This window comes from Podarcis gaigeae (genome assembly GCF_964106915.1).
Source record: "Podarcis gaigeae genome assembly, chromosome: 4".
NCBI lineage: Eukaryota > Metazoa > Chordata > Lepidosauria > Squamata > Lacertidae > Podarcis > Podarcis gaigeae.
In genome coordinates, this window is record NC_139677.1 from 75,343,922 (window position 1) to 75,368,546 (window position 24,625).

The 24,625-nt window shown below is 40.2% G+C and overlaps 1 protein-coding gene across 2 annotated transcripts; it reads left to right on the top strand.

The window, feature by feature from the left end:
* The first annotated feature begins 195 nt into the window (after nt 1-195).
* QTRT2 (queuine tRNA-ribosyltransferase accessory subunit 2) lies at nt 196-24,625 on the top strand. 2 transcript variants are annotated; one of them, XM_083737109.1, is made up of 9 exons: nt 196-262; nt 2,117-2,330; nt 3,254-3,309; nt 5,494-5,570; nt 11,230-11,439; nt 12,243-12,442; nt 18,043-18,194; nt 20,396-20,513; nt 22,679-24,625. In XM_083737109.1, the coding sequence occupies exons 2-9, from the start codon at nt 2,125-2,127 to the stop codon at nt 22,908-22,910; spliced, it is 1,251 nt and encodes a 416-aa protein (XP_083593235.1). In that variant the 5' UTR covers nt 196-262; nt 2,117-2,124; the 3' UTR covers nt 22,911-24,625. The 2 variants fall into 2 exon arrangements, with proteins under 2 accessions (XP_083593235.1, XP_083593234.1); XM_083737108.1 differs by having other exon boundaries at nt 209-262; nt 2,153-2,330.

A 24,625-nucleotide genomic window follows, 5' to 3' on the forward strand; every position in this document is an offset into this window, starting at 1 on the left:
GGGATGCTGGGAAGCGAAGTCCTTTCCTCCCCTTCCCCAAGCGTGCGCCTATAGCAGAAGGCGAGAGCGAACTACGAGACCCAGGTTGCCGCGCGCAACCAGAGCGCGGCGTCCTTCAGCTTCTCCATGGCAACAGCGGCGCAGCTCCTGGACCCTCCCCAAGAACCGGCGCCTCGCGATGACGAAAGCCCGCTTTGATTGGTGAGCTGGGCGCGAAGGACCGCGGCGGAAGCGAGTGGCCGGCGCGTGGAGTTAAGCTGAGGTACCGAGTGGGAGCTCGCGCGCGACAGTGAAGCGCTTGTGGCCCAGCGGGTGCAGCTCCTCTGGTTTCGTTTAAATTGGGATAAGGGCGGCGGGTACCGTCCTGGACTGCAAGTCGCTTCATTTCGTTGCGTGGTGGGCGTTAAATGTGTGGGGCTCTTCCACCTCGTGGGGGATTAAACGGGCGCCTCGGGGAGAAGAAAGCTCGGCTCAGCCGAAGGGCTGGTTTCCTACACGCAAGGAGACCTCCTTTTTATTTGGAGGAGCGTCCTCCCCTGCTGCCTGAAGTAGGCGAGTCTGGGATTCTGCCCGTGTTGATGTTGCATTTTTGAATCCTCTGCTATTATTACTACGTGGACACCTAACAAGTGCCATCCATTTACGTGGCATGTTTCCCACTGTATACATTAATATATGTATACATTAATATATGAACCACACGAAACGTGGCAGCAGCTGCTTCCTGGACTTGGAGGTGAAGAAAAGGCAGTTTTTCAAGTAATCAGTGCGACCACCGACATCTTATGTGTTCCCTTCACTTAAAGCACTACAGCAAGCAGTGAACTTCTGACTATCCTGTGTGTGTTGAGGGGTTTTTTTGAAGAAAAGGTTGTGGGGAAGACAGAGGTGCATAAAATAATGTTTGATGTACATAAAGTGGACAGAAAGATGTACCTCCCCTTTCATAATAGCTAAAACTTTAGGTCATCAAAAGAAGATAAATGCTGCTATAACGGAAAGAAAAGCTTGTAATGTTCCCCCATCTCTGTGCTAATATGTCCACAGGCAACTTTGAACTGGGGCTGTAGTATGAGGGAAATGGTTGGACTCCTTCCTGTGCCCTGACCCTAATCCATCTCTCTCTCTTTTTCCCTACCACCCTCACATCTGCTTCTAGAAGCAGAAAATTACATTGAGAGATTAGCCATGACTCTCCAACGACATCAGCCCTAGGAGGTAGTTCAGGGGTAGCCAAATTTTTGGACTAAAACTCCCATCATCCCTAGCCATTGGCCATGTTGTCTGAGCATGATGGGAATTGTAGCTCCCCAAAACGGAGGGCACCACATTGGCTACCACTGAACTAGTTCACATAGAAATATGAATAACTTGTGCTTTGAAATGCTAATGTAATATTCAAAGTGGGAACTCACAGATCTTACTTTAGGGATATTTGTGCTCCATAGTTTGTTTCAGTTTATTATTTGTGACCTTTCAGATAATGTTGGACTGCAGCTCCCATCATTGACAAAGACTGGTTGGGGCTGATGGGAGCTGACGTTCAACAACGTGTTGTGGGCCCTTTACATCAACCTTAGCGCAGTCCACTACCAAAATAATACATCTTAACCCCTTAGTCAACATCTTCGCCCTTAGTAAATGATGAAGTAGGTTCTTGCTTGAAAAATGAATCTCACATCAAACATTATAAGATGCAATTCTGTGTTCTTGCACACTTGTCATTTATTTCAGTTTCTGTTACTCAGAAGGATTTCCTAGTGATAATATGCCGTAGTAGTTTAATATGACTACTGTTTTTACAAAGGAGGAAATAGATGTTCAAATGGTTTCCAAATGGATATTGTGAAAATTAGATAATTGGGGAAATAAAAAGATGCTTTATACCTACTCAGACCACTGATCTATCTAGTTCAAGATTGTCACTACAGTGACTGACAGCAGCCCTCTAATGTTTCAAACAGGGTTTCCCCCCCAAGTCCTATCAGGAGATGTTGGGGTTGAACCTGGAACTTTTTGCATGCAAAGCATGTTCTTTATTATTGAACTATCCCTGCACATAGTTGCAAGTATTGCATGATAAATATGCCTGTGTGAATTTGCTACTCTTTTTCAGTTGTGTTAATGAAGATGAAATTTTGCCTCTCCAAAGTAGTTGGTGGCTGTCGTCTTGGCACGCTGACAAATCTTGGCAGGAAAGGGATTCAATCTATGGAGATTCCAGGTTGTCTGCTTTACACCAAAATGGGATCAGCACCACACCTGACACATGACAATCTACAGTTGGTCCAAGATATTCCTGTAGTTATACAACTTCCACTTCCAGCGTTGTGAGTGCATTTTTCTTTTGGTAAAATTTGGATCTATGCCATTTAGACCTTTATGTGTAAAACAGCACCTTAAATTGTGCTCGTCCAGCTGTATGAGGGCCAAGGCAGACTATCCATCACTAGATCATGTTTCTTTTGTAGTGTATCTTTGATTGCATAATGTTGTTGTTTTTTGTCCTTGCAGATGTGATAGAATCGGATTCCAACAGGGCAATCTTGTACATATCTAAGCTGTAGTAAACATTGAACTCTCTAGGACTCTATAGATAAGTGTGTCTTTAGGATTTCAACCTCAGACATGAATGACACAATGACTTTTAAGTCTTTGGGCAATATTGCATGACCAGTTATTGGTCACTTAAAAGCTGATTATGTATCACCTCTAACCACCTGACAGCAGGAAGCTTATTCGCTGTGACCCTGTATGAGTCAACTTGCTAAATAGCTAATCAACTTCTGATCCACTTTCTGGCCTTGACTGTGGCTTGAGACTGCCCTTTTATTTGCAACTAAGGCATCTCTCCAGTCAATCACTGAGTGGAATTTTCTCCCTTCCTCCCAGTCAGGCCGCTACTTTGGTTAAATGAAATGAGAAAGAATGTCCACTGACTTGACCGGTCAAATCCTACCATTTTTCAATCTCGTTTCTATATATAAAGAGAAAACCTCATTTCCAGAGCTACCTCTGTTTTAAGACAATGTGATGTAACAGTTAAACAGTCAGTCACCAGTTGGTGTTTTGTGGATATCTTGTATAGACAGTTTATATGCAGTTAACATTTTATATTCAGTAGTGTGAGTTCCCTTATATACTCATTTAAAGCAAAACTTTACTTCAGTCATAGAATTCTAAAAATGATTTATTCACAGGACTGAAAAGGGTTTTCCCCAGTGGTCTAATTTGTTTCTCTGTTTGGTTGCAGGGTAGAACTTCATGAGGTCTTGGCGGAATATAAAGAAGGAACTGGAAAGTTCATAGGTAATAGTATTACCGTAATACAGTGGGACGCTGGAAGATAGAATGTAATATGCAGTACAGTATTGAAAATTGTATTTGAGGTTGGATGTAATGTATTTGATTTAGGCAAGGATCACCAACACAGCATGTACAAATGGCAGTGTGCCATCAGTACCTCCTATGGCACCCATGAAAGGTTTTAGTAAATATCCCCTCATAAATCCACAATGCACAAAGACTGATGTGCCTGCTCAGTTACTGTTTGCACTGGCTCAACCTTTCCTACATTGGGCATGCCGTGTTAAACATGCCCACATTTCATTGGACACCCACCCACCAGTTCTGAATAAAGGAGATGTGCAAAGATCTCTCTATGAGCAAACCATGGTGATGGTTTTTTTTTTTAATGGAAATTTTACTAAAGTTTCACATATAATAAAACAACAATAAAAACATAACAAACCCAACAAACACCAACATACAAAACATAAACAAAACAAAAAAACCAAGCATAAATTCATTCCCTTATTTTTTACAACCTTACTTCCCCGACTTCCTCATACCTTCCCATGGTGATGGTTGATGTAGGTGCCTTTTCCCCATTGGTGGGACAGCTGTTGGAGAGGGCATGCTTTTACCATTTCGTAGCCCTAGCTCTTTTTTTGCACTTTTCGATAATGGCAGATATGTTGTGCCCGACTCCCACAACAGCCATTTTGTGACTGGCATGCATGGCACTTTGTCAAAATTACAGATATGCCCACTAATCCAGAAAGCTTGGCAACCCCTGGATTAAGGCATAATAGTCCTGTAAGCCACTGACAAGCAGAGACTAGATTGCACTGTGCCTTTATATTCCACGATATTGATGCTCGCAAGTTATAGCTATATGTTTGTATAAGGAGCTTATTGCAGGCAGAATCAGTGTTGCACATGAGTGTAAACCCAGTTTGCTATTGTTTGTTTATGTGTTCACACATTGGTCAACTGATTTTCTATATGTTGGCCACTGCAACTGGTCAACCTGCCAGGAAGTGAGGACACTATGAAATATATTTTAAAGCACTATATACACCAAAAGGTTTCTTGGAATCATAAGTCAGATTGAATTAATAATATCAGTTTAGCAGTCATGGAATATGAAAACATTGTGTATCTGGGGAGTTTTGAATGCGCTGCCATCATATCTTTAGTCAACTACAAGGATAAAACCCCTGACTTTCTTTTTGTAGAACGTCTAAGACTTTTTAAATGGTTTTTAAAGCTGTCTAATAATATCTTATGCAGCATGTTGATCACTGATCCGCCTTTAGCATATATTTAATTTGATAGAAAGCCCAGGAGTGTTTTGCAAGGCATTAAAGTTAGGTAGCAAAGCCTGACAGAATTGCAGTTAAGCTGGGAATCTTAATTGCCCTACACTTCAAAAAGGATCTTTAGCCAGAAGGATCTCTCTCAGAAAGTTCTGGCAAACTCTGCTCATTGTTATATTAAAAATGTTTGAAAGCAATCAGCGGTGCACTTAGATTCTGGGCTTACTGAGCTTATCCCCTTCCCCCCTTTAGATGGCAACATGCATAGCTTTATTTATATCAAAATGTTGTAGGCCAGCCCCACTGTGCTTGGGGGCCTTCATACTTGTTCTTTTGAGTGGGGATCTGGACTGCTGCACCAAAGCCCTGCCCTCACATCACCGCTGAAAGCAATAAATGAGCTACACTTTGAGGCTGTACTTTAGCTTTCACTCTCTTCTTGTTGCAGCAGTTCACTCTTTTATTTTTATGTTTGTTATCCTTTAAAGCTCTGTTCTGGGCTGGGGGTGGTTTTATCGCCAAGGAGGCTCAAGGGTCAGGTCCCCTGAGGATATCTGCATAGAAGACGAGCAAGTCAGCTGTCATTTTGTCAGCACAGTATTAACTGCAAGGAACATTAATCAAATCAAAATCCAGAGCCTACATGCCACTATGAAGTTGAGCTTTTGTAGCTGCCACTTCCCCTCCCTTTCTCTCCTGGAAAGTGAACAGAGCTGGTCAGGAGAATATTATAGTATCTGGGGAAATGAATTGTTTGTTGTTTTTCTATTCAGAAATTATAAGTTATATACACTCACAGTTGCTTATAAGCAATGTACAGTATTCAAAAGTTATCAGTGCAGGTTTCATAGTTTGTATATTAAAAGGTAATTTTTTTTTTAACCATACATAGGCATGCCAGATTCAGTGCTATACTGTTCCCTCCATGACCCAGTAATCTGCTCCCCACCTGGTTACAACAACTGCAAGGTATGGTAGACACAATAACTTTCTGACATTTCAGTACTTAAATGAGCATAACAAGAGCTTGCTGGATCAAGCCAGTGGCCCATTTAGTTCAGCATCTCACAGTGGCAAACCAGATACTTATGGGAAACCCCAAAGCTGGACATGAGCACAACAACGTTCTGCCCACCTGTGATTCTCAGCAATTGGTATTCAGAGACATAGTGCATTAGACAGTGGAGGCAGAACATGGCCATCATGGCTTCCCAAATGAGCCAAATGCCATGAGGCTCTTGGGCTGCCGGCTCCAATCTTTCCTTCTAGCATTTTCATGCTGCAATCCAATATGCACTTCACTTGGGAGTAAATCTCACTGAATTTAGTGGGACTTACTTCTGAGTAAACATGCTTACAATTGAACTGTTTGGGAGTAGTGACAGCTGTAGAATATTTGCAGGTTGGGGGAGGCAGTTTCAGAATTTTTATTTTGCTTTATTTTTGGCAAGGAATTATGGTAGCAGGAAGATAATTATTGGTAGGAAACTATGACCGAAAGAGGTGTGCAAGCCTGACCTATAGAATCCTTTGCATCCAGTACCAGCACATTTTCACATCTGTTGCCACAGCGAGGACTAGAAACCTCATTTAGAAACAAACAGCTAAATAAGTCTGAATGTGAGATTTTCAGGAACACAGTTTCTTGTCTGTGGAATCAAATTATATATACAACCGCTCAATAAGCATAAGACTGTGTTCCTTTTTAAATTTTCTACTTTGATAATATAATAACACAACTCCTTTCTTGATTTTCAAACCAAATTAAGCCTGGTGTTCAACATCCATATTGTTCTTTCTACCCTTTTTATAGGACCTAGAACAGAAGTATGGTATAATATTTTTATTTATTTATTTGTACCCCGCCCATCTGGTTGGGTTTCCCCAGCCACTCTGGGCAGCTTCCACAGAGACCAAAAATACACTAAAATGTCACACATTAAAAACTTCCCTGAACAGGGCTGCCTTAAGATGTCTTCTGAATGTCAGGTAGTTGTTTATCGCTTTGACATCTGATGGGAGGGCATTCCACAGGGAGGGCACCACTACCAAGAAGGCCCTCTGCCTGGTTCCCTGTAGCTTTGCTTCTTGCAATGATGGAACCACCAGAAGACCCTCGGCGCTGGACCTCAGCGTCCGGGCAGAACGATGGGGGTGGAGACGCTCCTTCAGGTATACTGGGCCGAGGCCATTTAGGGCTTTAAAGGTCAACACCAACACTTTGAATTGTGCTCGTTCTATATATAATGTACAAATCTATTTCCCGTGCCTATATAGTGCATTCTGATTTTGGAAGGATGTCGTGAATACGGAAACATAACTTTCTTTTTCCCTGTATGGAAAAGTTTGTAATTGCTGGAGTAATTGCCCAAGAGAGCAGATGCTTGTTGATCTGTTCAACAGATGTCTCAAAGCCTAAATTAATTGAGTGTCTCTCTTAATTTTGAAATTAAGAATCAGCAAATGCATCTAAAGCAGTAAACTCTTGCTCAGTACAACTGCTAGTCTGCATTCATTGCATTTAATTATCTTCAGATGACTTTGGTTTGCAATATGTCCTGAGTGATGGCAGCTTTAATAACTCAACCTTTTGGGTCTACGTGATACCAGGGAGGCCCAGTGATTGAATAATCATCCATAATAACACCAACACTGGGTCAGAATACAAGGTTAAATGCTGCTGCTGCAATACAGCATATTATTATCAAATAGCACTATCAGTTTGCATGGCACTCTATAGAATAATAGAATACAAGTCCTCGCCCCATAGAGTTTGCAATTTATGTTGTAATTCAACACAGGGAAGGTGTGGAGTTAGGGGTCAACAGGAAAGCAGTGTGTTATTGTGCCGATTAAACAAATTTAGGCTCAGTTACAGAAGGGCATGGAAACTGGGAGATGTGCTGAAGGGTTTTGTTTTTTTTGAAAAGATGGGTTTTGAGGAGAGATTTGAGGGAAGTAAGGGAGGTGGCATCACACAGGTGTTCTAGGTGGTAGTTCCAAGTATATGGAGTAGCAAGGGACAAAGGACGAGTCCTTTGAGGGAGAATGAGACCTTCTGTTGCTAGAGCTAGAGGAATAAAGATCACAGACAGTCAAGTCATCAAGATGGGAGAAAGTGGAAATTTAGTTGATAGTGAACAATGTGGTGACGGAAGAGTTCAAAATTGAAAAAGGAACACGACAAGGTTGCCCTATCTCCCCTTTGCTATTTATTTCGGTCCTGGAGGTGCTCTTGAACATGATTAGAGGAGACCGGTTGGTGGAAGAAATTCAGGTCGGAGCGAAACAGTATAAACTTAAAGCATTTGCAGATGACCTAGTTTTGACCCTACAGGAGCCAGAGTCTAGTACGAAAAGGGTATTACAATTGATTCAGGAGTTTGGTCGGGTGGCGGGATTTAAACTTAACAAGCAGAAAACCAAGGTTTTGGAAAAAAAATTGACACCTTTAGAATCAGAAAGGTTTCAGAAAGAGACAGAGTTAAATGTGGTTAAAAAAGTAAGATACCTAGGGGTAAACATAACAGCGAAGAATATGAGTCTATTTAAGGATAACTATGAAAAGTGTTGGTCTGAAATTAAAAGGGATTTAGAAGTTTGGTCAAGATTGAAACTTTCCTTGTCAGGACGAATTGCTGCTATAAAGATGAATGTATTGCCAAAGATGTTGTTTTTATTTCAGACTTTACAGATTGTGGATAAAATGGAGTGTTTTGGGAGGTGGCAAAGAGATATCTCCAAATTTGTCTGGCAGGGCAAAAAGCCCAGAATTAAGTTTAAGATACTAACTGATGCTAAAGAAAGAGGGGGCTTTGCCCTGCCAGACTTAAAGCTGTACTATGAATCAGCAGCTTTCTGCTGGTTGAAAGATTGGCTGCTTCTTGAAAACACTGATGTTTTAGATTTGGAAGGATTCAGTAACGTTTTTGGATGGCATGCATATTTGTGGTATGACAAGGTTAAAATTCATAAGGCTTTCAAGAACCATATTGTCAGGAAAGCAGTGTTCAATGTATGGATAAAATATAAAGACTTATTGGAAAATAAGACCCCAAGGTGGTTATCACCAATGGAAGCTAAGGCCCGGAAAAGACTCAATATGGAGGTCAAATGGCCGAAATATTGGGAAATAATAGAAAAAGATGGAGATAATTGGAGGTTGCAGAGTTTGGAGAAATTAAAAGATAAAGTGCGAGATTGGTTACATTATGCTCAGATCAAAGAAGTTTTTAAGTTGGATAAAAAGATAGGATTCCAGGTGGAAAAATCAAAGTTAGAAACGGAATTGTTAGAACCTAAGACTAAGGTACTTTCAAGAATGTATAATTCGCTGCTAAAATGCAATACACAAGATGAAACGGTCAAATCGGCTATGATAAAATGGGCACAGGACATAGGGTATAATATTATGTTTGCTGACTGGGAAAGGTTATGGACCACCGGTTTGAAATTCACGGCATGTAATGCCTTGAAAGAAAATATTATGAAAATGATATATAGGTGGTACATGACCCCAGTCAAGCTTGCAAAAATATACCATTTGTCTGATAATAAATGTTGGAAATGTAAAGAAACTGAAGGAACGATCTTTCACCTCTGGTGGACCTGCCCTAGAGTTAAGGCTTTCTGGGAAATGATATATAATGAGTTGAAAAAGGTATTTAAGTATACCTTCCCTAAGAAACCAGAGGCCTTTCTTTTGGGCATCGTCGGCCAGAGGGTGTTAAAGAAGGACCGAACATTTTTTATGTATGCAACAACAGCAGCAAGGATACTTGTCGCTAAATACTGGAAAACCCAAGATTTGCCCACACTGGAAGAATGGCAGATGCAACTGATAGACTATATGGAGCTTGCAGAAATGACTGGCAGAATCCGAGACCTGGGAGAAGAAGTTGTGGAGGAGGACTGGAAGAAATTCAAGGACTATTTACAAAAATATTGTAAATTGTATGAATGTTAAGAAAGATGTAAGATTATCAACAATATGGCACCAATAAGTTAGTTAAAAGGAATATGAAGATAAATGAAAATATAAGAAAAGATAAATTTTGGATAAATATTATGTTAAAATTAAGCTTTTAAGGTTTGGGTTAAATTATCTAAAATTAGGGATACAATATCAGAAAATTATAATATAAGAATTGAAACAAGGTGATAAATTGCTGGGTAAAGTTTGAAAATTTGGAACGCAGGAACGAGAGATGCGAGGAAGTCCAAAGAAGTGATGAAAATGTGGATATTGGAAAAATTATATGTTATTTTGTTTGTTCTTTCTATTGTTCTAAGAAAATCTTTAATAAATATTTATAAAAAAAAAAAGAAAGTGGAAATTTAGAAGATGTTCAGTGTAAGTGTATATAGGTTTGCAGCCTTAGTCACTCAGACAAACTGGAAGATAGTTTGGGTTATCTTTTCAAATAACTAAATCTCTTTACTGTGGGGAAGAGTCCATATTTCAAAATGTTGGGTGAATAATTCTTCCTCTGTGCACTTTGAGACCTCCTACATTTTGGCATTACATCTTATCACATCTTTCTAATGTTAATTTTATTAGTTTTATACTTCTGTTGGTGAGTTTAGAGCAGATCTCAGAGGCTGATTCACACAAGTATATAGACATAACTTATGGCAGCTTTATGTGCACTACCTCCATGTGGAGGGGTACAAGAAAAGGAAATTCTATTATGACGGGACAGTTGTGCCCATGGAATGCACCTTCTGTTCATAGAGTGAGAACTTAAGGTCCAGACCACTATGTTATGTGAGCTGAAAAAACTGCCTTTGGTGTGTTGTTACTGACGGTTCTTTCCATGTGGAAGTTATTACTTGATACAGGCATCACATGCTCATCCTTCAGATGATAAATCTGCTGATCATAGTTTAGAAGTTGGAATGACACTTTACAGAGAATCATAGCTGTCAACTTGCAGATTTGAAAATAAGGGACCAGCAGCCTCGAAAATAAGGGATCAGCAGCCAAAATAAGGGATTTTGCTTACCCGGCTCCTCACAATGCGCCCCTGAGGGGGGGAAAGGAGAGACGGAGACGTGGCAGCTCGTGCGCGCGCTCTCACTCACAGAGGAGAACCCTGAGCCACTGCTTCCCTCCCGAGCCAGGCGAGCATGAAACCCGGGAAAATTAAGGGACATCATCGATAAGGAACAGCAGTGGGACACGGTGCTGGGATAAGGGAGTTTCCCGCCAAATAAGGGACAGTTGACAGCTATGCAGAGAATGTGAAGCTACCACCAAAAACAGCAGCTCTTGGCTTAGTTCCACTCCATTCTCTTTGTAAGCATCTAGGTTCAGCTGTTCATTTGTCGTGCTGTCATTAAAATGCGCATTTCTCTACTTGTGCTTCACATCACTGTTGCTGGCAGGAACAAGTAATGAACATATTGAAGTCAGGGTATGGGGCAGTTTGAACTAAGTATAAAGGAAATAGAAACTTGACTTTGAGGTACTTCCATTCTTCACAGCAATCAATATTCTTTATAAAGTGCAGTTTTGCCTTGAGTTTCCAAGTGCATGAGAAGATGGTTCCATTACCAAGATCTTTGTCACTCACTGATTATCTCCTAATCTCCCTGTTTAAACTCTCTGTTTCCTTGTCTCTGACAGTCAGTTTCTATATGGGGAAGTGGAGGGCGGATAGAAATGACACCATCAAATTTCATGGCCCTCCAACGCATTATTCAGCCAGACTGGTTCCAGTGTCTATCAGATGGAGACACGGTTGGAGAAGGAATATCTAAGAAGAGGGCCAAGAAGTCTGTGGATCGATCCCTGTCCTTTTTGGATGAGTGCCTCCAGTTGCAAGATAAATCTCCAGTAAGAGCTAAATCTTTTTGAACCATTTCAAGTCTCCCACAACATGGGAGGTTTGGAGCATACGGTATATTGGCAAAATAGCTAGAGTAGTTCTGAAGTCTGATATTTATCGACAGAATAGTCAAAAAGGTTCTCCCCTGCTCTAGTGAATACATTGAGGCACTAGTGTGTAGAACTGCTTCCCAAAAATGATATTTGCTCTGCCATTTAGGCCTTTACTTAATTGGGAGCGGGGGAATGAGCTTTTCTCTTATGTTGGAAAAAACAAGTGTGAAAAGTTCTTTTATTATTCTGATAGTTCTTCATAAGGTAGTGGTAGCCAGGAGCTCTATGGTTCCTTGGCAGTAGGAAACCAATCTGCCACAGCCAGTATTGACTTTTTCTTAAAAAGTACCAATCTAGGGTGGAGAATCAGCCTTAAAATATTGGGAACAGAGTCTCAGGCTATTACATTATATGTACTTAACTCTCATTTAAGTACCATGTAGTTAACTGATGCCAAAATAAGGGGGGAAGGACAAGGACAGTGATATGGTAATTATTTTTTTCTGTGTCCCAGTTCATTCATTTAACCCTTACACTCTACACTGGCTTTTTTCTTTCTTTTTGGTATCTGCCCCAAATAAGGCTGGTGCAACAGGGTAGTCAGTTGTGTAATCCTAACCATGTCCATTCAGAATGGAGTCCTGTTGAATTTAGTGGGGCTTCCTCCAGGCAAGTAGGGGTTAGGATTGCAGTCTTAACTTACTTTCTCCAACCTAAGGGTGCATTTATCTTACATTTATAACTTCCTTCCAAACTAGGAATTACATCAGAGCTTGATAATTGGAGTTGTTGAAGGTGGAGATGTGTTGGAAGAGAGGCTCCGATCTGCTAAAGAGACTGCCAAGAGACCAGTAGCTGGCTTCTTGCTGGATGGCTTTCAAGGAAATTCCATGGCCTGGAAGACCAAGCTGGAACTCTTGTCCGCGGTTACAGCAGAGTTACCAGAAGATAAACCCAGGTCAGACCACAGTGTAAATTTGATCAAAAGCCACATAATGCAGATACTTGGAAAGTTCCTGGCTGATTATATCTCCAGACCACAACTGTTTTTATGTGCTGTTGAAAATGAATTTTTCATAAATTATGGGAAGGGTGGGGCACTTCAGGCAATTAATCTAACCAGGCCTTCCAGGCCTCCCTACCTTCCCTGAACCTTACAGTGTATATGTTATCTTTTGTTTATGTACCATTTTTTGGGTGGATCTCACAAAACAGTTTATGTAAGATTATTGCACCAACCATGAATATTGATTTTAAAGAGTGGAAATTGAAACCTTTGATATCAGGTGTGAGGCAGATAAAGTCACAGCTGAGCCAAAAGGGGGTTTGCAGGCAGATAGAAGTTAGCATATTTCAGAGAGGAATTCTGAGTGCCGGAGGGGAATTGGCGATTGACATAAATTTAGGCTACAATTCATCATGATTCAAGAGACATTGTGTCCCTTTTCATCAGTGTCTCATGACACTGCTAATGAACTCTCCCCACTGCTAATGAACAATTTCTGTCTTTTTTCTGGTGGTCTTGTTTCAAGCTTTCAAAATAAGCAAGTGGAGGAGTGTTGCTTTGTGTTTGCCTATGGTTTGGAGATCAGCATTTCATTGCAATTGGGAATTGCAATAGCAGAGTACTACCGACTTTGTTATCTCCACTGGCTGTGGAAGAAAATCACCCCAAGAGCTTATCAGGATCATTAAAAATGCAAAAACTATCCCTTGGCAGTATATTCTTCTAATAAACTTCTTTCTTCCATTGGGAGATAACTGTTTTCAGCACTGGAAAACAGGCAGAGCTTTCAAATGAGATTAAAAAAAAGTTCATAAATTACTGGCAAAATACTGCAAGAGAGGTGACAGATTTTGTGGCTGTGTTCCGCATTTTTCTGCTCCTTAAGGGCTGCGTTTGAGTAGTATTGAAGGAAGAACTGGACCTTAAAAGAGTAGAAAAACAATGTGGAAGGCACAAAATGGCAGGGGAATCAGCAGAGGTGTGATGTCACTCCTAATCAGTGGGAAGCTTCACAAGAAGCTTCCGTCCATGGGCAAAGAGAGCAACTGTCACCTTTTCTTACCCAAGCCCTATATTCCTTCCATGCCTACCTGCCAGCTGTGTCAACTTTCTCTGCAAAAGTTGCCCTCCCCTCTCACTATTGCATTCAGCCTGGAATGGAGATGGCTGGAGTGATAGAGGAAGAAAATCTGCCTGTCAAACTTTGACAGACATCAAGTTGTTTTTAAATTGGGAGTAACCTTGATTGCTGTTAGAAAGATTGTTGTTAAGGAACTTCAAATGTTAATTGCTTGTATAATAGCTATGTTAAATGCATAGCATTTTCTTTTCCAGGGAGCATAAAAATAAACTCAGCTCATGCTGTAAGTTTTCTATGGCCTGGTCAAAAAAGTCATTACTAAAGTGACAATTTATTATTGTACTGTGCATTTTTCTAGTCATCTGCTAAATTTATTGACCTAGATTGACTTGTTCAATTGTCAGCACAGCCATTATTCCTGAGGGAGAGAAGAACTGCTGTTTCTACACCTCCCCAGTTTTTGACAAAGCTGCCAGCTGAATTTGTGGAGTCTAGCATTGCTATTACTAATAATAGCATATTAAGCATGGGTGACTCCATCTGCATTTTTGAGCCCCAAGGGGATATGGCTAATGGCAAAATGCTTTTAGGGAAAAAATTACTTTTGGTGAAGAAGGCTCATGTGATCTGGATGGCTTGAAGGAGAATGTGTGCAAAATGTCAGAAATGCAATTCATATTTTCTTGGGATGGGGGCATATTATTTAACCAGAGAAGTCCCCAAAGGAAAGTAAATGTATTTTACTTGCACCCTCGACTCCAAGAAGTACTATTGGCTCCCATTTCACAACAGTTTGGGACTGCCTACTACAGAGGGTTCAACCCTGCAGTCAGTGCTAAAACTAACTGGGTTAAGGTTACACACAACTAAAGCGACTTTAACTTAATGGTTTTTGGTTTAGATCAGTGAATGTGTGTTTTGTGTTTGCTGACGAGTTTACACAAACAAAAACTCACAATGATGTTTTGTAAACCAGGGGTGCGAAATTTATGGCCCTCCAGATATTGTTGAACTACAGCTCCCATTATTCCTGACTGTTGCCTATCCTGGCTTGAGCTGGTGGAAGTTGGAGTCCAACCACATCTGGATAGACACACATCCCCCATCCCTGCTCTAAATCATGAGGCAACTGTAGCAAAAGCAATCAATCAATGTGAAATTAAACCAGGTAAAGGTAAAGGGACCCCTGACTAAGCCGCTTCTGGCGAACCAGAGCAGCGCATGGAAATGGCGTTTACCTTCCCGCCAGAGCAGTACCTATTTATCTACTTGCACTTTGATGTGCTTTCGAACTGCTAGGTGGGCAGGAGCTGGGACCAAGCAACAGGAGCTCACCCCGTCGCGGGGATTTGAACCACCGACTTTCTGATCGGCAAGTCCTAGGCTCTGTGGTTTAACCCACGTCACCTGTGTCCCCTTAAATCAGCGTGTGTGGGAAATTGCAACATTTTCAGTATCCAGGAGAGATCAGCTAAATAGAGAAACAAATAATAGTATCTCCTCTGATGTAACATGATTTTCAGGTCGCTAGAGCTGCCAGCAAGCTCTTTATTATATATCCTCTATAACTGGGTAGAAGGTAACCCACTCATATGAACAAACTTAATGTGAATCCAATATTTATAGGTATTTAGAACTCTTAAATAGTTTTTACTTTTTCTCCCAATTGGATTTAATGCTGCAAAGGAAGGAGAACAGAATTTAGATTCTCACTTATCAAATTTTGACTATTTGTATTACTATTTGAAACAATACTGGTTTTGCCTTCATTTCACCTGAAGATAAAAGTTCCAGTGGAGAAATTCCCTGTTCCATTATATTATAGAGAACATCCTTCAGCCATGTATTTCTGTATAAATCTTGACAGATCTCAGAGTGCTTACTGACTTCCTGAAAGCCAAAGCAGACTTTATTACTTCTGGAAAACAGCAGTGCCCAAACCATACATGTTATAGATTTCAGTCCTATTTTCAGGCATATTCCTGTATTAACCACACCTGGGGACATGGGTATCACTCTGAAAAAGAATGAGCAAGCTCTTTTACTCCTCTGTTGGGGCACTGTATCCCTCTGATTGCCTCATATAAGATCCGGTTTTTTAATTGGAACACCTACAGTGCTATATGCACTGAATGAAAAGCTCTGTGAAAAAGAATCTTCACAGATTTCACAGATCAGTCAAACTACTATGTGCTAATTGAAGTTTACACTTTGTGACTGTTTTCCCCATCTCCACCTGAAAGGGAGAACCAACTGTATCCTGAGCTAAGACAAAGCATACTAGCCCGCAGCTCAAATATTAGCATGTGAACTCACATGATTAAGATAAAAATTGCAAAGCATTTTGGACTATGAAAGGTGCTGCAGAATGATAAACAGTAGTCGTGATAATTCTTATCAATCCAAGTGCGTCTAGGGAAAGTGACTTGGTAAACTTTAAATGCTGGTCTTGAATTAAATGAACGACTGCTCAAAGAAAAAGTACCTTTGAATTGTTGGTGTGCAAGTTAATTTGAAATGCGCTTTTAATATATTGAACGTGTTGCAAACAGAAGATAATATATGTTGTACCTTGCCCCCTTCTAAAAAAATGTGTGGATTAAAAATATCAATAAATCAATTTAGATATTCAGCCAGTCTGTTAGCTGCTCTGCTCAGGATGTTGCTGCCAACCTATAAAGGCCTATACAGTATACCTGAAGGTCCAGTATACCTGAAGGAGCATCTCCCCCCCCCCCATCGTTCTGCCCGGACACTGAGGTCCAGCGCCGAGGGCCTTCTGGTGGTTCCCTCACCGTGAGAAGCGAAGTTACAGGGAACCAGGTAGAGGGCCTTCTTGGTAATGGCACCTGCCTTGTGGAACGCCCTGCCACCAGATGTCAAAGGAAAAAACAACTATTTTGTTGGAAGCCGCCCAGAGTGGCTGGGGAAACCCAGCCAGATGGGCGGGGTATAAATAATAATAATAATAATAATAATAATAATAATAATAATAATAGTTTGGGTTTTGCATGGCTTAAAAATGTCTGTCCATGTTTCCTCTTTCTGCTGTGATGATTTTGCAAAGCCAAAGCCTCCACACAGACTTATTAGCTATCAAGCCAGGTTCAAGGTTTTGCTGCTGACATTTTGAGCCCATTGAAACAACTTGGGACCAGGATACCAGGCAGACTACTTCCCCTGATACAGACTAAGCCAATCTTTAAGATATGCAGAAACCCTGCTGGTCCTTCAATAACCAGCAGGTAATCACTTGGTGGCATTGGGGAAGCAGGACTTCTTGGTGATGGCACCCACACTCCAGAATACTCTTATTTACCTGGATTCTGTCTTTTAATTTTTAATTGTTTGCTTTGTACACTGCTGAGTTTTATTTGTGATATACAGTTCCATTTTGTTTTTTTTTTTATATATATAAATATTTATTAGGGTTTTTTTTTTATAAAAGAGATACACTGATAATAAACAACATTACTTATATCATAACAAAATTTGATAACTTCTTTGGACTTCCTCACGTCTCCTGCTCCCACTTACATCGTTAAAAAGTTTTTTCAAACAAATTATCATCTTGTTTACAATCTTATATCCACTCATTTAAGTATAATCTAGCAATTCTCCAAAAGGTTTATGTTTTCCTTAATCTCACTTATCATCAAATTCCAGTCTAATTTGGTGGTGGCCAATTATTTATGATCAAGCATCCTTCTTAACATTCAACCAAATTACAATATTTTTGTAAATAAGTCTTAAATTTCTTCCAATCTTCTTCAATCCTTTCTTCCCCCAGGTCTCGGATTATATACAGTTCCATTTTGGTCTTATATCCCTTTTTATGTAGCCTAGGAAATTTTATTGAATGCTTGTCTTTTAGTTTTATTGTAGAACGCTGAGAGACTTCTACATTTATGTTTTATAAATAAATAAAATTCATCATTAAGATATATCAGGGAGGTAAAGCTCTTGGGCCTCTCTACATCTGTTATTGAATTCACGGCAATGGCTTTTTGAGGGTGGCTCCAGGGATTTTGGAAGAAGCTCTCTAATGAAATTCACCGAACTAACCCTACAGGCATTTGGAAGCGATATGCCTGTTCATGCAAGGTGCTGAAAGTGCCATTGTACTCATCTCCTGCTTTTGGGCTTCCTATAAGCATCTAGTTGTCCACTGTGTTAACAGGATGCTGGGCCAGATGGCCCTTTGGCTTGATCCAGCAGGGCTCTACTTATGTTCTGACAGCCTTTTTTGAAAGTGTTTTATTCAATACCCCAAAAGCTGGTTATTTGAAATTGGCTGTATTTATTATAAATATTATTGTTTACTGTAACTGAATTTTGTTATTTTAAAGCGAACCCGCTTGGAATTTTAAGGTAAAATTGTGTGTGTGTGTGTGTGTGTGTGTGTGTGTGTGTGTGTGTAATTAATAGATTCCAATAAACTAAATAACCTTTGCCACTATGTCTTCTGCAGACTGATTTATGGAATTGGCAGGCCAGATGAGGTGCTGGACTGCATTGAGAGAGGCGTAGATGTTTTTGAGAGTTCTTTCCCTTACCAAGTGACAGAGCGGGGCAGTGCTTTGTGCTTCAGCTATAATTATAAACCAGATCCTGAAACAGCAGGTATTTGTCTTTATGGACTTCTTTTGTGTGAATACTGGAATAGTGGCTGCATTACTTTTTTAGTTCTTAGAAAGAGACATACACAATACTGCACTATTAATCACCTCCTTATTATCTATAGCTCATTTGACATCAGAAAAACAATAAACTGGTTATAACACAAAAAATGCTATTTTCAGATGATGCTTGACATTGTAGTTGAGACCACTAGTTTTTATTAGGTATAGCTTTCTTTAAAGTCTATATATGTTGCTGAGGCTTAGAATAGTTAGTGTTTTGCAGTGGAAAATTACAGTAATTCTTCTCTTCAGTCTCATCCAGCTAGTAATGAAGAAATCAAACCATGACTTTAAGGAGCTCTTTTTCGACTTCACCTTGCTTATTATTATTATTATTATTTACTTATTTATTTATTATTTATACCCCGCCCATCTGGCTGAGTTTCCCCCGCCACTCTGGGCGGTTCCTAATCGAGTGTTACAAACAATACAGCATTAAATATTAAAAAGTTCCCTAAACAGGGCTACCTTCAGGTGTCTTTTAAAAATAGGATGATGATGATGATGATGATGATGATGATGATGATGGTATTGATATTTATACCCCGCCCATCTGGCTGGGTTTCCCAGACAGTAAATAGCCCTGGTTAACTCTGCATTCCAGCGGGCCACCAGGGAATCAGCTGAAAGGCCATCAACATGGGATAAAACATCCCCTACCACTCTCTGGAAGCCATGGATCCATTAAGTGGTGGGAGTGGACCATCCGAATCGGTCCCACCTCCCTGCAGAGGCGAAGGGTCACAGAGAAGTCCAGTTGCACCAGGAAGTGATCTGACCCTGGCACTTCTTTTGTTTCGCTTTTACTTAGTGTCAGATCACCAACATCCGTAGAGGTAAACACCAGGTCTAAGGCATGTCCGTGGTTATGAGTTGGGCCAAACTTATTCAGGGACAGCCCCTTGGAGGCCATGCTTTCCACGAAGTCCCGAGCGGCCCCTAGTAAGTTTGTGTCTGCATGGGTGTTAAAATCCCCCAGGACAACCAAAGTAGGTGTCTCCAGGAGAACATCCGCCATGACCTGAAGCAGCTCAGGCAGGGAATCCTTGGTGCAACGGGGAGGTCGGTACACCAAAAGGAATCCTGTACTGCCCTCCCTAAAAGGTTGCATATGTTATTAAACTTGCTTGTATGTTGTGTTGTTTTGTTTCCATCAAAACAGAAGTTCCTTAGATTATGAAGGACGCTTAGGGACTGTACTTTTTCTTAATCAAAAGATTTCAAACAGGGCTGTCATTCACAGACAGGGCAAGGGTGAAAATGTAGGCCAGAAAAAGAGCAGCAGATGGCTTTCTTAATGGGTTCAGGGTTGAGGGTTTGTTTCATGCTTTGGCAACTTTGAGCAGACAAGTATATCTTTTATCACATTTTCCAGAAACCTTACTTACAAAATGACAAGTCATACAGAATTAAAGGTGCAAAGGGGAAACACTCTGCTCCTTTTTCTCATTGAATAAGAAGCATTAGAGTCTCTCTGTGCTTCCTGGTAACTTGTTTGGAAATAGAAGATAGTCTTTTATTTATAAAAGAAATAAACCCACAACAATACCTAGTCTCCTTTCAGAATTTCCAAAGGATGAATAGGCTTCACATGCATCATAGACCCATTTCTCCACCCCAGTGATTTTATGAACATTTCAGTGTGCTGAGAACTTACAGATGGTATCCTTATGAGTCTCTCTTTACTACTGTGACAGTCTAAACATTCTGATTGAAATTCTTTCAAGAAGCTGTCAGGCTGTCAGGTCAGATGTGGAGTGTGGATCAGATGCAGGTCACTTGTGAACTCCATCCAAATAAAAACAAGCTATTGAATTTGGTGACTTCACAGTGTGCAAAATGCAGTTCAGGCAGGATTGAATTTTATGGTTATTTAAGAATGGGAAAGGGAAGGCAGCTGAGCAACAGCAACGAAAATGCAGCAATTTGAGCTTCAAGTCCCCATCAGATTAGTTGGCTCCCTTCTACCTCTAAAGTCTTGTCACTTTTTTTTTACTACCTCTACTATATCATGATTATCTTTTAAACATTTTAAATGTCCATGTGGGTTTTAATGAGAGAGTCATCTTGAAGTGTTTGAGACAGGATTTTTTTTAGTATTTATTTAACCTTATTAATGAAATACTTTGTGCTTCATTGCAGTCTTAAAAGAGAAAGGGCAAAAAGATACGAAGAGAAAAGAGGATGAAAAAACAGACAATGAAACAATCCACAGAACTCAAGAAATTGCTTCATTTGAAATAAATTTAAAAGAAAAAAGGTATGTTGTTTTAAGAGTTTAGTTTGAAATGTCAGCTTCTGCAATAGACTACTTGTCTTGTTGCTTAAGGGAGAAGTTCTGCATTTACCTGGAAATAAACCCTACTGAACATGGTGGGACTCATTCTAAGTAAATATACTCTTGTTGGCAAAGTTCTGAGTCCATTTAAGTTTATGCAATAAGTAACTCAAGTATTCCACTGTTCGGAGGTTTTGCTATTGGGAATGAGAAACAGCAGACTGGAATCACTCAAGTGTCAAACGAACATGCTAGTATTACTGTATCTCAACCAATAAATGGACAATTATAACAATTAATAAATAACCACCCCACAATGTCCAAACGCCAAACTAATCCTGGTTACAGGGAACCAGGCAGAGGGCCTTCTTGGTAGTGGCACCTGCCCTGTGAAACGCCCTCCCACCAGATGTCAAAGAGAACAACTACTACCAGACTTTTAGAAGACATCTGAAGGCAGCCCTGTTTAGGGAAGCTTTTATTGTTTGAAACATTACTGTATTTTAATATTTTGTTGGAAGCCGCCCAGAGTGGCTGGGGAAACCTAGCCAGATGGGCGGGGTATAAATAATAAATTATTATTATTATTACTACTCAGTTTCCTGGGTAGATGAGTCAGCAATATCAGATGAGATCATTATCATTATTATCATTTGTTATGCACTTAATAAAAACATATCAAAGCAACTTCACAAGATAAAATACAAACAGATAAAATTAATTAAAAGCTAAGAAATTAACAAAAAGTACGTAATAAAAAATTCCTAAAATGCTCATCCACGAACACAGCAAAAAGGACAAGTTCTACCCCACCCTGCTAAAATATCAGCACCACAGTACAGGCTAGCTTAACTGCCAGTGCTGCTCTTAGGGTAGCAGTTTCTTGTATCTGATATCTTCCAACTTGTCAGAGTTTGCTTTACTTTCTAACCGCTTCCTTCTATTCTTTCCTTTTCCTTCTTTGCCAGGTATTCAGCTTTTTTATCACTCTCTTGTGCTCCTTGTCGATTATTTCCCCTATCCCCTTCATGCCCTTGTACCAATCATATTTCCTTAACTGACTCTCGCTCCCTTTTCTCACCATTCTTTGGCCCTCAAGCTTGCTCATATTCAAAGAGCTTAGGAACAGGCATTATGGAAGCCATGATTGGCACATGATGTTACAGGTGGCCAATGGTTAGAAAACATCCAGAATACCACAGATTTATACATTCTAAAACCAATGATTGTATAGCAAACTTACGCTCCCTCGAGTTGGAAAAAATGTTGAAAAAATACATCTCTTTTAGCAGATATGTTACTAAATGTTTTTGATGCTTTCCACATCTGTATGCACATCCTGGCTCTATTTAGTGCAGGGAAAATTAATTTCTTGTCAACATTTTAAAAATTAAATAGAAATTATGATTGCCTTCATTTTTCATGCTGTGCTTGGGACAGGCTAGAGGGATTAACTTATATTTTGTGAAAACTATCAAACCGTAAAGGAACCTGAACACTCTTGGCTATCCACCCACACCAGAAATTATTGGGCTTCTAAGTTTTTGTTGACAGCAAAGCTCCAGGGTGCCTCTTGCCAAGGTGGTACTTCTGTAGCTCTCTGCCTTATTATTGTGGTGTATGGGTCTCCTGCTGTGTCCTGTAATGGAATGCAGAAAGCAGATAGATAGCAGCATTGTCTTGATGAAGAAAAGGATGAGTCTGCCATTCACCTTGAAAGTTCATCCTGCCATAGTAATTGAAACCATAGCCATTACGTTTCAGGTTAGGGTGGGGCAAGGCAATATTCATTGTCAGGCTCCATAGCATTCCAGCTGAGAATCCCTACACCCACCCTGATAACTCATCTGCTAGCTGGTATTAGAAAAATACTTTGACCCCCAGGTGATAACTCCATCTTTAGTTTCCATAGAATATACTGGTGCTTTTTCGATTGTTAGCCCCTTGGGACAAGAATCTGCCTTCTTATTCTTTGCAGTGCACTCTGTGTATAGAATACTGTTTGCTTTGCAATCAGACAGCGTCTCACAATGAGTGATTAGTGGCTGCCTCATTGTGCCCAATGTGTAGGGGTTTTTTTAATTGTGGGAGGCTTGCTTTATTTTTATTTTTATTTAGCGTTAATATCTGCTCATTTTCTTACTTAGGTACCAGGATGACTTTGGCCCTTTAGTGAATGGATGCTTGTGCTACTGCTGCCAGAATCATAGTCGTGCCTACGTTCATCACCTTCTTGAGACCAAAGAGTTGCTAGCTGGTGTGCTGCTTATGATGCATAACTTTCAGCACTATTTTGGTTTCTTCTGTTCTGTGCAAGATGCTCTGAAAGAAGACCAGCTGGATCGATTGAGAGAGATTGTCAGCATGCAAGCACCTTGAGGCTAGAAATACATAAATAGTACACAGAGAAAAGAACCCATGAAGCAACAAGCTCCAAATTTTGGCTACCATTATTCTCATGTCATCTGAAGCCCAAGCCTTCTGGAATCTTTTCCCCATTGGCCAACCAGTTATAGCAAGGACAGCCTGATGTTGTTGGACTACAACTTCCAGCATCCCTACCATTGACCATGCTGATGGGAGCTGGCATCCCAACAACATCCTCAAGACACTACCTTGACTACCTCTGGGTTAAAGGAATAAGAAAACAAAGGAGATCACATTTCTAGAAATACCCATTCATTATGTTTATCATCATGACTTGTGTCTGTAATCCTCAGGAATCCTAAGAGCACTAGAGCTGAAGAAAAGAATATAAACTGTCACATGAATCATATTTAAAATGTCAGCTTGCCTTGTGGGCTCTGACTTCATCCTCATAACCGGCTAATATCAGCCCATTTGGGCTTTTATTTAAAATGCCTATGGGAAGAAGATGAAACATAGAAAAAATGACTCTTTGCACCTCTTTGACCTCTGGCTTGCTGGGCACACAGGTAATGTTTTGCAAGTGGGGCCAATCCCCACAAGTATTTCATAGACTTACACAGTGCAGAACCCTTACCCTGCACTATGACTTGTCTGTTTCACTCCACGGTTTTGATAAAAAGTCCCCAGAACAACAGCTGTTCTATCTCCATGGTTTTTAATACGCTTTTAACAATTTTCCTCTTGCAGATTCCATTCTCCCTCCCTGATTTGTGGCTGGCAAGGGGCATGCCTTGATTAATGTACACATGTTGGGCTTCTGTATCTTCTTGAGTTCAATTGTGCTTTTTTATTGAGTGGAGTATTTAACCGTATTATTATTATTATTATTATTATTATTATTATTATTCATGAGAAACATCAGTAAGACACTTGTACATATTTTTGTATTACTTCTGGGTAAGGCTGTTGCATAGAAGAGCATAGGCATTGAAACACGTGGGGTATTATCTGGAGATCTTTGCCTATGGTCCTGCTACTATGCATGAAAGTTCAGGGTGTGTTCCCTCAGCAGTGTAATCAGCTTTGCAAAAACTAAGTGCTTGTGTGAAAGAATGGGAGGACTGAATCTAGACCCTCACCCCCCTCTCTGCCAGAGCTTACAGTGGTGACTATTTTCTAAGGCAGGTGATTGGAATCTGATCCATCACATATTGTTAGATCTCCAAGAAAGGATACTGCCATGCTGACCAGAGAAGAATGGCAGATCAAGTTGATGGATTATGCTGAAATGACTAAAATGACCAGAAGAATCAGAAATCAGGAAGACCAGCATTTTAATAAAGAATGGGGAAAATTTATAATTTAAAGACAATTGTAAATACCTAAAATTGTTAGTAGGATTGGAATATCACTTGTAGTTTAATGGTGAATTTTGGATGCAGTGGAGAGAGAAAATATTTGAATCATTATAAAAGATGCAGGAGGAAATGATTAACAGTAGGACCCACAAAGGAGAGGAGGGAATTCCAAGAGATTCCGCGGAATCTTGTTTTTATGTATGTTGGATATCTCACTGTAAAATTTTAATCTGAAAACCCAAATAAATTCCTATTAAACAAAAGGACACTGCCATGTTGAATTGGAAAGTGGGGAAGGTGCTAAACTTCTGTCTTTTGCTAACTGCAACTATCAAAATCTTCTAATAATAAACAAAACTTTATTTT

What these genes read in the sequence shown, in the direction of transcription:
- QTRT2 (XM_083737109.1), top strand. Translation starts at nt 2,125, where the DNA reads ATGAAGATGAAATTTTGCCTCTCCAAAGTAGTTGGTGGCTGTCGTCTT. An exon ending in CAACTTCCACTTCCAGCGTT is followed by an intron (nt 2,331 to 3,253) that starts GTGAGTGCATTT and finishes GTTTGGTTGCAG; the next exon opens with GGTAGAACTTCATGAGGTCT. An exon ending in AGTTGCAAGATAAATCTCCA is followed by an intron (nt 11,440 to 12,242) that starts GTAAGAGCTAAA and finishes CTTCCAAACTAG; the next exon opens with GAATTACATCAGAGCTTGAT.